At 48.4% G+C, this 14928-nt stretch overlaps 1 protein-coding gene across 2 annotated transcripts in view; it reads right to left on the bottom strand.

Annotated features, from left to right (window-relative positions):
* The window catches only part of CSMD2 (CUB and Sushi multiple domains 2), a 252563-nt gene that overhangs the window by 183578 nt on the left and 54057 nt on the right, over window positions 1-14928 (bottom strand). For both annotated transcript variants that reach the window (XM_027661147.1, XM_027661148.1), the window contains exon 5: window positions 3585-3779. In XM_027661147.1, coding sequence (XP_027516948.1) covers window positions 3585-3779 — 195 coding nt within the window. The remainder of the gene's footprint in view (window positions 1-3584; window positions 3780-14928) is intronic.

Below are 14928 nucleotides of genomic sequence, written 5' to 3'. Positions count from 1 at the left end.
GCAGGAGGCATTGGAAAGGAGAGCAGGAGGAACTGGAGAGCAGGAGGAACTGGGGAGGAGAGCAGAGGAACTGGAGAGGTTGCTCCAACCTGGCCTTGGACAATTCCAGGGATCCAGGGGCAGCCACAGCTTCTCTGGGCAACCTGGGCCAGGGCCTCCCCACCCTCCCAGCCAACAATTCCTTCCCAATATCCCATCTCTCCCTGCCCTCTGGCAGTGGGAAGCCATTCCCTGTGTCCTGTCACTCCAACCCTTATCCCCAGTCCCTCTCCAGCTCTCCTGGAGCCCCTTTAAGCACTGGAAGGGGCTCTGAGATCTCTCCAAAGCCTTCTCTTCTCCAGGCTGAGCACCCCCAGCCCTCCCTCTTCCATTCCACCTCTCAGAGTTTCTATTTGCTGTACTGCCAGTGAACTGAAGTTATTCACAGACACTGGGGTGCAGTTCAAATCATCAATAAATTCAGGCTGGAAAGTCTCTCATCTACTCCAAGCCCCCCAAAAAAATCCTTCAAAACTCGATGCCTCGTGCACAAGATTCACAGTGGGACTTCCAAAGCTCCATGCAAAAAGAATAAAGGGCTGATTTCAAACCATCTCCTTGTACTAGAAGGAGCACAGGAGGGGATGGGGAAGATGCTAAAGAATTTTGACTCAATGCTGGATTCGAGTTCTTAAACAAGGAGACTAAATTTGTTTTATTGGACTGTGCAAACTTGCAGCAGCTGAAGATCCAGCCTAAGGCATGGTGGGGGGTTGGCTTTTTTATAACTACTATTATTATTATTAAAAGGGGAGTTTTTAATTCAAATCCCTTGAAAAAAACTTCACTGCAAAAGGTATTTAAGGGAAAACACATTCCCTTCCCATCCACCTCTAAACACACACACACTCCCTCAGTTTGTAGAGGTTGTTATTGCTCAAACATATCCTACAAATCTTCTAAAATCTTCTGGAACAGCCCTTCAATTATTTTGGGCACAGCACAGCCTAAGCAGCTGCTTGAGTTATAGTAAGAACAGACCACTTTTAATGAGATTATGCATATTTGATATGCTTAAAATGGAGCTTCACAAATGTTCCCAACTCTTCCCCTGCCTGCCTGAGTTTTTACTCCCAGAACCATAAACCCATCAGTTCTACTCAAACTCAGCAAACAATCTGGGCAAGGCTTCTCTCCCTGCACGGATGGAGGAGCTTTACAGCACGTTCAGGTGTTTTGGGATCATCTCTTGGTGCTTCCCAAGCAGCATTTTGCTGTTATTTGGGGTTTGCTGGCCCAGGTCAGGGCTGTTCCCTCAGGGATCAGTTTGGATCCAACTGTGCTTCCCAAACCCAGCTGCAGCACCAGCCCCTCTCCAACCCACCTGGAATTCCCTCTGATTTTGTCCTCTTTGGGATCACACTTGTCCTTTAGAAGAACACCAGCAATTCCAGGCTGAGCTGGGCCAAGGGAGTGCAGAGAATTCCTCCCTGAGCCCCAGCACTCCTCAGCACCCTCCTGGCCCAGCACATCCTCTCACAAACTCTCACTAGTGGTGGTTCTTTTCCACCACGAATTTTTGTGCATCTTCAATTCTTACAAAGCATCAAGACCAGAACAGAGGCAAAGATCCCAATGTAGAGACAAGAATGTTCTAAAGCAGGGGACAAACACAGAGCAAAGAGCACCATGGGGTCCAACCCTGCCCCTGTGTCCCACCTCTGGAGTCATCCTGGAGGGAAGAGTCCTCAACCCAACAATGTCCTTTACAGTGGCATCAGACAAATTACTCCCAAGGCAGCAGCTCCCAGGTTTTACCCCCTGCTCACCCAGAGAGCACTTTTTTAAATCTGAGCTCAGATTAAAAAAATAACACCTTCAAAAATTCAACAAACTCTCAGGTGACAATGACCCACAAACCAATATTAACAGAAATTATTATAAACCATACAGGCCACTAGCATCTTTTTGCTCTCAAGGAAATATATAAATATATATATATATTTACTCTCCTTCAGGCAGCAGCTTTGCAAACATTCTGTTCCCAGCAGAAGAAGGTGTAAACCTGTTTGTCAGAATGCAAATCCTTTTGCCCCTTGCAACAACCAGAGCCTGTATCACCAGTTTATCAGCCAAGCACAACTGTCTGGCTCCTGGGAGCCTCCCGAGGGTGGAAGGAGGGCAGCAGGGTTTCAAATCCAGCAAGTCAATTTGCAGGCTGTCTCTGCTGCTTTTCTACTTCCCTGGAAGGAGATATAACTGCTACAAAAATGGGAATATTTCTGGTTCCTGCCTCCCAAAAAAGTACTTCGTGTAAAAGCTCCGAGGCAAAGCCTGGCAGGATCAGGACCAAGTGTGTTAGAAAAGAAGTGGCTGCTCCAGGAACCAGCCCTTGCCAGCAGAACCATTCCCAGAGCACTGATGGAAGAGCTGAACCTCCCTCCCTTCCCCTCCAGCAACACTTTGGCTGTTTGAACCCCCCCTCCAATGCTCTGAATGCCCTTGGCCCCAAACCAGCAGGTGAGTGCACCAAAAAAACCCACTAGAGCAGCATTAATACCCCTCTTAGCTCTGTGTAACCAACCCAGGCAAGCATTGAAAACATCCCAAGCAAACCATATTTGCTCACTTTAAATTCCAGATTTACTGCTGCAGCTTAGAAGTGCTGATTGATTGCACAGGCAGAGTCAATAAAGAGAATCAATAGAAGATGCTCTGCTGAAGTACACAAGGAATCGAGGGGAAAAGGACTTCAAAAGCAGCAGCAAATGTTTTTGGTAGAACAACACAGGCACTTGTGTATTTACAGACTCTCCAGTCCCTCGTGGGACTCGAATTAGCAACACACTCCCTGCACTGAGAGAGGGATTTAAGTTTCCCTGCCCCAAACTTGCAGGGAAAAGGGAGGATTTTCCAAGGGAAGGTCGGGTTTTACCTCTCAGCCCCACTGCCCCCGACCCACAGCAAAGCCCCACAACCACCAGGGAATGGGCCACGAGAAAAATCCAGCAGAGAGCAGGAAATCCAGGCAGGAAATCCAGGGTTTGACCTGGAAAACCAACCTGGTCCTGGGTGGGTGTTGGGTCTTATGGACAGTCACAGAATCCCAGAAGGGTTTGGACTGGAAGGGACCTTAAAACCCATCCAGTGCAGGGACACCTTCCACTCTCCCAGGTTGCTCCAAGCTGCCCTTGGACACTTCCAGGGATCCTGGGGCAGCCACAGCTTCTCTGGGCAACCTGTGCCAGGGCCTCCCCACCCTCCCAGGGAAGGATTTCACCCTAATAACTAATCCAAAATTACTCACTTCCATTTTAAAGCCATTTCTCCTTGTTCTGTCACTTCACACCTTTGTAAAGTTGTTTGGGTTTTTTTTCCCCCCACTTTATCCAAAGAAATTTCAGTTGAAGCAGCTGGGCAGCATTTCCTTCATAACCTTCCAATCCCTCACCCCACCAAAATCCAGCAAAAAGGAACCTCAGCATTACCCACACCACGTTCAGTTTTCAAGCCTTTTAAACCCCCCTCACACTCTGGGGAGTTTTCCCACCCCCAGAGAGCTCCTGAAATCCCGTTTTCCCAATGGATGGAGGGGATCCTGGTACCTCTGCAGACGGGGAGAGGGAAGTCCCAGGAGGCAGAGTTCTCTGAGCTGGCCTGGCACGTCAGCAGGGCATGGCCTTCCAAGAAAAAGCCTGGATTGCAGCTGTACCTCACTCTGTCCCCGATGCTGAACGTTGTCCCTTGTTGGATCCCGTTCTGGAGCCTTCCCGGATTCCCACACGTGTGGCTGGGCAGAGCTGCCAAAGAAAGGGGCTCCTGGTTAGGGACAGGGCAGTGCCACCTCTGCCAGGGGCATTGCCCACAGGGGAGGGGGGTCTCCAGGGAAATGCATCACTTCCAATAAAACAACCGAGCTAAATATGCACTAAACTTACCTGTTGGATTGCCCCAGAATTCATTAGACCACTCAGAGTCAACATTAAATATTATTTCTACCTAATATCATATATATGTTATAATATAATATTATATATATTTATATCTTTTATTTATATATATTATATATTTTTATATAATATATATTTCTACCTAATATATATACACACACCTCTAATATATATACCTAATTTTTATATATATAATATATATTTATATATATTATATTTCTACCTAATGTATATATATACACACCTAATATATATACTTAATTTACATATATATTATACATTTATATATATTATATATATTTCTACCTAATATATATATACACACCTAATATATATACCTAATTTTTATATATATATTATATATTATATATGTTATATATATTTCTACCTAATATATATACACACCTAATATATATACCTAATTTTTATATATATTATATATTATATATACATTATATATATTTCTACCTAATATATATACCTAATTTATGTATATATAATACATTATATATATATATTATATATATTTCTACCTAATATATATATACACCCCTAATATATATACCTAATTTATATATTCCCAACCATGCAGGTTTTTGGGATGCTCTGGAACACATCAGATGGCTGGAAAACCAGCACAGAACTAATGTTTCATTTTCTGTAATGATACTCAAACCCCCAATTTAATTAAATTACCAATGTCACTTTTTTTTTTTTAAATGAACTCATTCCTGCTTTTATGTTTCCATCCTTTAAAATTAATGACTAGAACTTTATGCTATAAATAAAAATCTATCATTTTTAAAAGTCAATCTCCACCACGAGCCGCTCTCCACTTAATGAACTGTGAAGAATCAGACAACCCTGACCTGCTCGGTATCTTAAAAATCAGACTTGAAAACCAGGATCTCATATTAAAATTCTGCTTCATTTGGCTGCTTTCACTAATCTCTGGCTACAGGAGGGAGCACATGGGAGCTTTTTTGGGGGAGGCAGCATTAACTCCTCCAGTGCTCCCCGGGTTCCTGCAGGAAAGCAGGAGCAGGGATTGCTCTTTTCTCACACCAGTGCACACCTGCAGGAGACAGGGAGCTCTCCAAACCTCTGCCTCCTGGAGGGGCAGAACTGCTTCCCAAGGGGCTGGGGACAGTTGTGTGCAGGAGGAATTTGCTCAGCCCTCAAACATCTCCTGCTGAAATATCCCTTCCCCTGCTGAGGGAGGGAGAGGAGCCAAAGGACGCAGAGTTGGTGCTCCAGAGAATCAGAGATTCAGTAAAGACAAAACCTCCAAGACCCCCAAGTCCAACCCAGCACCCCCACCACGTTCACCACACGTCCTCAGCTGCCACATCCACGTGTTGGTGACTCCCCCCCTGCCCTTCACAACTCTTCCAGTGAAGAATTCTTCCCTAATATCCAATTTAAGCCTCCCCTGGAACAACGTGAGCCCATCTCCTGCCACTTATCACCTGGGAAAAGAGGCTGATCCCTCCTGCCAGGGAGTTCAAGAGGGAGAAGGTTCTCCCTGAGCCTCCTTTTCTCCAGGCTGAGCCCCCTCAGTGGCTCCAAACAACACTTCTGCTGCAGAACCTTCAGCAGCTCCATTGTCCCTTCCTGAGAAATCAATCCCCCAGCAGTGCCAGGAGGGCTCGGAGGGTGCAGGGCCTGGAGATGCCCTTGGAACCCCAGGACACCCAATGTGCCTTTGGAACCCCCTGCCCAGTCTCCAGGACATCCAATGTGCCTCTGGAACCCCCTGGGATGTCCCCAGGACATCCAATGTGCCCTTGGAACCCCCTGCCCAGTCCCCAGGACACCCAATGTGCCTCTGGAACCTCCTGCCCAGTCTCCAGGACATCCAATGTGCCCTTGGAACCCCCTGCCCAGTCTCCAGGACACCCAATGTGCCTCTGGAACCTCCTGCCCAGTCCCCAGGACATCCAATGTTCCCTTGGCTCAGCTCTGAGTGACTCCCTGAGCTGGTGCAGCCCCTGCTTTGCCAGCCCTGGATTTGTGATTCTACTCCAACATCCCTGAGCAGAGATAATATTATTGCTCATCCTTGGCTGCCTCTAACAGCCAGACTCTCTGATTGCCTCAGAGATTAATAGAACTGTATTATTTACATCAGATGTCGCACAGAATAATATTATTAAAGCTTTGTCTTACCCATTTACCAATTCCACTGTAGATTAGTGGCATGGATTTTTTCCCCCCCTCCCCATAAAAAGCTTTGTTCCCAGCAATCAACATAATATTTTCCAGTGATTGTATGGAAATGAATGCAGCCACAGAGCAGATTTGTACAGATGAATAGGAGGTCCTGTTAGTCATTTTGTAGCTAAGTCTGTTTCTGCCCATGATGAATTTAGAGCAGTTTATTTTATTTGTCTTGATTTGAGCAGCTGCCAAAGCGTTATCTTATTTTATGACAGAGGAGAGGAAATAGGATTATTCTATTGCAGTTGCACCTGGAGGGCTCCTCAACATCCCTCAAATGTCACTCTCCCAGGAGTTATTTGTCCCTGGGGACCCCCCTGCCCAAGGTGACACAGAGAGGAACCACAATCCTGGTGTTAATTGGCAGCACAGACACGACCAGAGCCAGAGCAGAACCTCTGGGGAGGAGGTGAGGTGAGAACGACTGTCACACGAGGGAATGGGAGGCAGGAGGTTCTGATGCAGAAAGGCCACCTTTTCAGCAAGAAACATCAAGTGTCAGGACATGGAAAACAGTCAGGAACAAACCCAGCAAAACCTGGAACTCTCCCACTTTCTGCAGTTTTCAATCAATCCTTCAAACCCACTTATTTGTCAGAAAGAAACCTGGAGGGCACCAGCCCAACCCCTGCCCAGCTGAGCTCCCTCCTGAGCTCCAAACTCTCTGCTTTTGTTGTTTTTCTCCTGCCTTTCACTTTGAGCCCCTTTATCCCATCCTTTGGAACCTGCAGGTGCTCCAACCACTCCCCTCTCACCCTCTGTTCTGCTGGAAGGTGTCCCTGCCCACTGGGGTTGGAATAGAGGAGCTTTGAGGGCCCTTCCCACCCAAACCCTCCTGTGACTCTGGGATTCTGCCCTGGCAGCACCACCTGAGATCTCCCCACGCAGCTTTTCTGCCTTTCCCTGGAGGAGCCCCATCCAACAGGTGACTCACAGGTTTTCAGTGGGTTGAAAATGAACCCAACAAACTGGAAAAGGAAACCACAGCCTCGAGAAGTTCCCACCATCCAACCCCCTGAGCTGCCACAGAGCTCCCAGAGCCGCTGCTCTGCACCGGGAGCTTCGTCCCGTTCACCGACTTTCATTTTTACCCTCATTTCTTTCTGCTCCCAACCTTCCTCCTTCCTCCCCTTGCCAGTGATGACTCCTCTGATCAAGCCTTCCAAACCAGGAGCTTCCAAAAACCCCCAGTGCTCGTCAAGCCCTGTTCCAGTTCACTCGGAATTAATTAGCAGCTCTGGAGTCATTAGATGTGACTCGACGCTTCCCTGGCCACGCTCCCACCGCCACGACGAGCTCAGCCCGGTCCCATCAGCCTCTCCCAAGCCCCCAGAGCCTCCTGGATTGTCAGGAGGAAGAGGAAAAGGGAGAGAAAAAGAGCAGAGGTGCTTTTCTTCCTGCAGCTGCTTCACCTGCTACAGGTATTTGAGACCAAACTCAAACCCAGCCCCGACCCCGCTTCCCATTCAAATTAATCCTCAGCTCCATTTTCTCTGTTTGTATTGTCGGAATATAAAATAACCCCACTGTTTAATCCATCCAGCTCCTGCTCTCCAGTCTATTACCCTGTTTACAGAGCTAAAAGAAGCGTTTTTTATTGCCTGAATTATCCAGGGGAGTTGAGGAGAGAGAGATTTCCACGCTATCGTTGTTCTAACCTTGAAATCTTATCGAGGAGTGCAACTTTTATGATATGAAGGCTGTGCATTATATCTCTTCATTCCCAACTAATTTTCATTCCTAATAAAGGAGAAAGGAAAGCAAGCAAGCCCTGCCAGAGCAGGCCCTCCCAGCTCCCCCCCTGCAGCTCCTCCAGCAGCAATAATTCATAAATCCCATGAAACGACGCCGCACAAACCGAGCAAAATAACAAAATCATTGACCTAAACTACTTGGCTCAGTCATCTCTGCAACACACATTTCCAAATTCATCTCCACTCTGCTGTCTTTTTAACCCTTCTTGGCATTTTCCTGCATTTCCTGGGGAGGGGGGGGGAAGTCAAGGCATCCAAAGGGATCCTCTGATTTGGACATCAGGAGGAATTTCTGCCTGGAAAGGGTGGTCAGGCCTTGGAAGGGGCTGCCCAGGGAGGTTTGGAGTCCCCATCCCTGGAAATGTCCAAGGAAGGGCTGGATGTGGCACTGAGTGCTCTGAGCTGGGGGACAAGGTGGGGATGGGGCACAGGGGGGATCCATGGGCTGGGAGGGCTTTTCCAACCCCAGTGATTCCATGACTGTGCTGGAAAGCCATGCCAGGCAGAAGGATATTCTTCCTAGAAATTCCAGGGGAAAAGCAGATTTTTTTAAGGAGAATATCCCTAAGATTTCCATCCCAGCTTTAAAAATTCCCTGAGACCCCTTTGGGGGACACAGACAGGGCACCTTTGGCACCCCAAGAAAGGTGTGAGCTCCAGGGGGAGGGGGATCCACCCAGACCCCTTCCCTTCACTCTTCACCCATAACTTTTGGGCCAAGGACCACAGGGACCCTCTCCCTGACTCTCCACCATCCTTCACCAGTGCTTTAGTACAATCTGCTTTCCTTCAGAAGACTTTTAATCTTCCCAATAACTGTCCAGAGTGTGCTACAGCAAAAGGAAATAAACGCTATCTTTTTCATTTCACTTTATCCTTCTTTTATGTCATGATTTGTTTCCAGTATAGCCAGAGATAAAGCTAAATGGGAACTATTTTTTCCCCTCTAATATTTCTTTGTTCAACTACAGACCAGGCAGATCGTTACTTTTTGGATAACAGACCCAAATGGTTCCTCATCCATCTTTTTTGTGGTGGTAGTTCTGGGGCTTTTTTTTCTTTTTTTTTCTTTTTTTTCTGGAAATCCATTTCCAGTTTTCAATTTACCCTTTTCTGGAATGTGCTGCAGAGCTACTTCAGAGCAACTTCAGTGCAAACTTCCAAGAGCATTATCAGGCAGGCTGAAGGAGGAGTAGTTTAGATCTGATTTAGTCATCACAAAATACAGAAATAGCAAAATATTCAGAGCATGGAAGCAGCAGGATCAGAGGAGACACAGAAACAAATGAGGGTGTGGGGAGGAGGGATCCTCAACAGCTGGGACTTCATGCCACTCGTTATTTATACTTTTAAATAAATGTCATCACTTGCTGAGCACAGCAGAGGAAGCTGCTGCAGATCACAGAACTCCAGAGGAGTTTGGGTTGGAAGGGACTTTAAAGATCATCTCATTCCAACCTGGGCTAGTAGAAGACTGGAACAGAATGAGCTTTAAGGTCCCTCCCAACCCAAAGCACCCCTGGCATTCTGTGCCCAGCCAGGGATGGCACATGTTGGGTATTGCTGAGCTCACGGTAAAGGGGAAAGGCAAAAAAGTATGATTAAAAAAAACAGACATAGATGTCCCTGGGCCATCCCAGCAGCCAAAATTAGGGCTGGAAAAGGCCACTGACATCCCAACTCAGTGCTCTGCTCCCTGGCATCCACAGACTCCCAGGATGGTTCAGGTTGGAAGGGATCTTAAAGCTCATCTTGTCCCATCCCCTGCCACGGGGCAGGGACCCCTTCCACCAGCCCAGGTTGCTCCAACTCAACAATTCCAGGGATCCAGGGGCAGCCACAGCTTCTCTGGACAAGCTGTGCCAGGGCCTCCCCACCCTCCCAGCCAACAATTCCTTCCCAATATCCCACCTAACCCTGCCCTCCTTCTGCTTAAGGCCATTCCCTTGTCCTGTCCCTCCATCCCCTGGGAAAAGATCCTGAACTCTGGCCACAGAAATCTCTTGCTGGGCCTGAAGAACAAGGTCCCACTGGCAGATGCCACCACATCCAGAGCCCAGAGCCATTGGGGTCCTCACCCCCATCCCAGCCTGGGATGTTCTGCTGCTCCAGGAGCCTCATCAGGGAGGCCCTTGAGGATGTGCTCATCTCCCTGCACGTGCTCCAGCCTCTGCAGAGCCACAACACTCCAACACCAGCCTCATTTAGAGGACCTGGTGAAGTGTTTTTGCTTAGCAGGGATGGATTTAAGTGTGTGTTTAAAGGCTTCATTGAACTGGCATTTAACAGCTGCAGAGGAACCTGAAAAAACTTCCCCCGGGGGAGGAGAGGGTGGGTTTACATTCCTTATCTCTCTCTCTCTCCCTCCCTGAGCTCAGGTGAACCATTCCAAGGGAAACAGAGACCTGCACAAGGCAAGGAGAGCAGTGCTGGGCTGGTCACCAGCACCAGGAGACAACTGCAGGCACCAAAGGGAAACCAGAATTCCAAGAGCTGAGCTGCCAGGGCACATCAGGGGCCTTCAGCCCTTTTTGTGCTCATGGGGACTGAAAGCCAAGACTCAGCATGAAAATAGGGTGTCAGGGCTGCAAACCCAGCTTTGAGCTGATCCCATCTAGACACTGGGTGCCAGTGTTGATCTGCTCTGCATTCTGCTGGAGGGGGGCCCTTGGACAGGGGAAGGCTCTTTGTTCTGGTAAAAGAAAAGCCACTTCCAACTTTAGAGCCCACATTGTTTGTCTGCTTATTGATCTCCTCGAGCTGTTGGCTCGTTACCCAGCACCAGAAACTGTAGCCAACTACATCTGTCTTAATAAATATTTCACGGCAGAGGAAGGGCACCCACCCCACAACACTTCACCCCTGCTTTCTCCAGCCCCTCCTCTGGAAGCAGCAGGGTTGGGACCTGGTGCTGTTGGGGTTCAGGGTCTCCCCTCCAGCCCTGTGTGATCCCTGTGCCCCAGCACAGCCCTGCTGAGCCTGCACAGAGCACCACACACAGCCCAGCTCTCCTCCTCCCAGTGCCTTCCATTCCCCAGCCCTCATTCCTGGCTTCCCAAAGCCTTTGGGATCCCACTGAGCAGGTTCCTCTTCCCCAGTGAGCCAGACTGAGTCAGCTCACAGCTCACCAGGGTCACACAGTGAATAATCCATTTCTGGGGCCAGAAACACCCGGAATTCACAGCTTCCAGTTGCTTCAGCTCCCTCTCAGACTACATAAGGTCTGGCTCACGCCCACAAATGACATAGGAAAAACTTGTTTTGTTTTCCTTTTTCAACTGCCTTCATAATTTATTCCTTCTAATTTATTCCCTCTGAACACTTCTCTTCTCTGTACCTTCCTTAGGAAGTCTGGCTGCCCAACAGAAGGGTCAACACTGCAGGGAAAACTAACCAGGGCTTGAACCTTCCACATTAAGCAGTGAGATCACAGTGCCCTTGGGACCAGGAAAAGTGAAATATTATACCACTGAGCAGAGCAGTTTATAGTAAAAGCCCTGAGGAACCCTGAGCTGACAGAGCAGCCACCTCCCACCAACACCCAGGAGCCAAACCCACCCCAAGGATGGGGCCACAAAGAGCCCAAGGAGCTGCCACAGCAATTCCATCACCATTTAGCTTCCAGCACTAAATTCATTATTAATTTGTGGTCATAACTGATCAGAAAAACAAAAGAAACCCCAGATGGTAATTATTTCATCCTTGCTGCAAACAAAGCTCAAGTGATCTCATTATGTCACCAAGGCACGCTCAGGGCTCTGGCCTGGCTGCTCTGGCACAGGTGCTGAGCTGGCAGAATCTGCCACAAAAGCAGCATTTTGGAAGTGATGCAGGAGCATGAGCTCACCTGGAGAACAAGGGTTTAGTGTGGGATCTCCCCAGGGCCAGTGAGGCAACCATCTCCCAGTCCTGAATGTCCACACACAGGAGCTTATTCTGCTTTCAAGGACCTTGCCCTGATTTCTCCTCTGTAACTCGAAGGCAGGGGTGGATTTGGGGGCTCAGACATGCCCTGGCTTTGCTTTCACACATCCCACCCTATTTCATGGATATCAGAGGGGTATTTATACAAGATTAAGGCAGGCAGGAGAGGGGAGAGGGAAGATGAGCACGGGACCAGTGAAAAAAGGAAAAGCAACAGCCAAAAATCCCCATCGAGAAAATATCCACCAGCACAAGGGAAGCAGCTTCCCAGATCCAGCCAAAGCAGAGCTGAGCTGGGCTGGGGTGGGCCAACAGCCCTGCTCTGAGGGTCACCCTCCTGTGCTCCCCATGTTCCTGTGACCAGGAGAACATCTCAACATCTCCTGCTTCCAGAGCCAGCAGCTCCCGGCAGAGCCATCACTGAGCACGGGGTGTGAACGGATCCCACACGTGGCATCCTGCAGGGGAGCTTTGCTCTGAGTGCTTGTGGTGGTTTGAGCCACCACAAAAACCCAAAATCCAATTTCCAGGCTTCCCCCCCACCCACAATTTTTATCTCAGCACCGAAGAGAAACTTTCAGGCAAGGCACTTCTATAGGGGAAAAGGGGAAGTATATATGTTCATTCTACACAAATAAATATACTGTACAAGCTAAAAGCAATTATATATACAATATTACACACTTCTATCAGTCTCTTTAAGCTTCTCCCTGGACGGAAACATCCTGGATTCCAGCTGGGAGGTGACTCTTTTCTGAGCACGTGGTTTGAAGGACGTGGGTGTCCCCCCCCATCCCAGCTCCCCTGGGTGACTCCTGTGGTCCCTCCAGGGATATCTGCCTCCTGCCTGCCAGCCTGGATTGCCAACACTCACAGCTGGCACCTCTGCCCTGGCAGATGTGCTGGAGAGGGAGGAGAAATGTCCAACCACCACTCCTCACCTGCAGAACTGCTGGGAGCCCTCCTGAGATGGAAAACCTGAGAGCATTGGTGTGAGGGCACAGCCCCGGCACCCCAAACCTCTGCTGCTCCAAGAAAACCAGGTGAGGGATGCAGGGGAACCTGGAGAGACAGCTCCCACACAAGGAATGTTCCCATCCTGCCATTTTACTCACCAGCAAAATGGGAAAAATCATCTCATTCCCTCTTCTCTCCCCTGACAAGTCACTGGGAAGCTGCACTCACATGTCAGGGCTGTGCCTATCCAAAAACAGTCATTTAGAACAGTGTGATGGTCCAAATGGCTCAAGGAGACCTTAAATGTACCAGGAATTTATTCAGAGACATGTTACAAATGAAAAATCCATATACACACACTCCGAGGCATCCATTGGACAAACATTGCCATGGAAACAGGACAGGTCTGCTTTAAAGGACACAGAGAAATGGGAAGAGAAAGGGCTGAGAATGAACCTGGAAAAAGAGACCTCCAGGTCTCAGAACTTCCCTGAATCTTGTTCCACTTTGGGGCAAAACTGCTTAAATTTCCCATGACAGAGATTAAAGCTGAATCCCAGCTGAATGTTTAACCTGCAGCACACAAGCCCACACTGAGACCATCCCAGAGCTCAAATGTAAAGGTAAAAACATCCTGCTCAGTTCCAACATGAAGACACCAAGGAGGAAAAAAGGTGCATTTCACTGAGAATCCAACCTGAAACAGCTCCAAACTATTTCCACTTCCTCTTTCCAAATCCACATCCATTTTTACCTGATATTTTAATAGTTTAATTTATGAGCAGCACAAATCTACCCCCTCTAAGGGCAAAGATTCAAACCCTGCTTAAACTCCAGGGGGGATTAGGGAAGACACCCAGCCCTTCACCCTCCACTGCAGATGTCACCAAAGGAACAAAACCTGCTTATTCCAGACTGTTCCCTTCCCCTGCCCAGCACAGGGAGCAATTCCCAACTTCTTGAAAGACTTCAGTTTATGCCTTGAACATCTCCTGTTAAGAAAACACCAAAGCATGAGCTGAACAGTCTGCAGGGCTTGACCCCTTCAAACAGCCAAGGCAAAGCACAGAGGAAAGTTCAACCCCTTCATGCTGGAAAGGAGAACTTCCACAGCACCTGCCTGACATGTGATTTAATCTGAAAACAGGGAAACCTCTTTCCTTGGGAGCTTTGGAGGGGAAATGAGAGGAAGCAGTGCTTGAGAATCAAAAAAACAGGGTCTGGCAGGAATGATAAACTACATGGGATGATCCTCGTGGGTCCCTCCCAGCTCAGGGCATTTGATGATTCTGTAACACCAGCTGAGCCAAAACAGGTATTTTTAGACTAAACCCCTTCAGGAGCTGCTCATCTTCTCACTGCTTCACTCCATTCATTAGAGTTTTAATCAGGTCTGAACAACTGAGCTATCAAACAGATTCCAAAGCAGCCCAGCCAGAGTGGGTTATGCAAGGGAAGATCAGAGCAGGAGCAGAGTGGGTGGCAGATTGAACCCTCCCAACCCAACAAAGCACCAAGCAACGGCCAGACTGCACTGCCACACATCCAGGATGAGGGAGAGCTCTCAGCCCTGGCTCCTGCTGACACCCTGAAAGGCTTTCAGGCCATGATTTTACTGGATAAAAGTCGCAGGCAGCCCACAAAGGAGGCAGGGAGTTATGTAAGGAACCTTCTCCTAATGAACTGCCCACTGCAAAGCCTCTTCCGTGGCCTCCACTGGAACATCCCTGACGTGCTTTGGCCACTGGACACTTGAAGCTTTTTCCCAGACATCTCCAACATCTCCTGAGCTGCCTTGGGATGAGGAATTCCCCCTGGCTGGGACCATGGGAGAGGTTCTGTGCTGTCCCATCACCCACAGAGGGGAAACTGGGCAACTTTTAATGATGTTTAAAGCACCACATGTTGGGAGACCTGAAAGAAGCTGCTCTGGTCCTTCCCAACTCCCTCAGGCAACTCCCAGCCAAGGAAAAGCTCTGCATCCCTTCTGAGCCCCCTGGAATTTGGGAAAGGAGTGCCTGGAGCAGGGTTTACAGCCTGGGGCAGCCCAGGTTGTCTCATTTTGTGGTTTTTTTTATTGACAGACATACTGGGCAACTTTTAATGATGTTAAAAGACACCCACCCACCTGGGAACACTGAGAG

This window comes from Corapipo altera, unplaced genomic scaffold (assembly GCF_003945725.1).
Source record: "Corapipo altera isolate COAL_440 unplaced genomic scaffold, ASM394572v1 201, whole genome shotgun sequence".
Classification (NCBI taxonomy): Eukaryota; Metazoa; Chordata; class Aves; order Passeriformes; family Pipridae; genus Corapipo; species Corapipo altera.
This window is presented reverse-complemented; position numbering and strand designations above follow the sequence as displayed.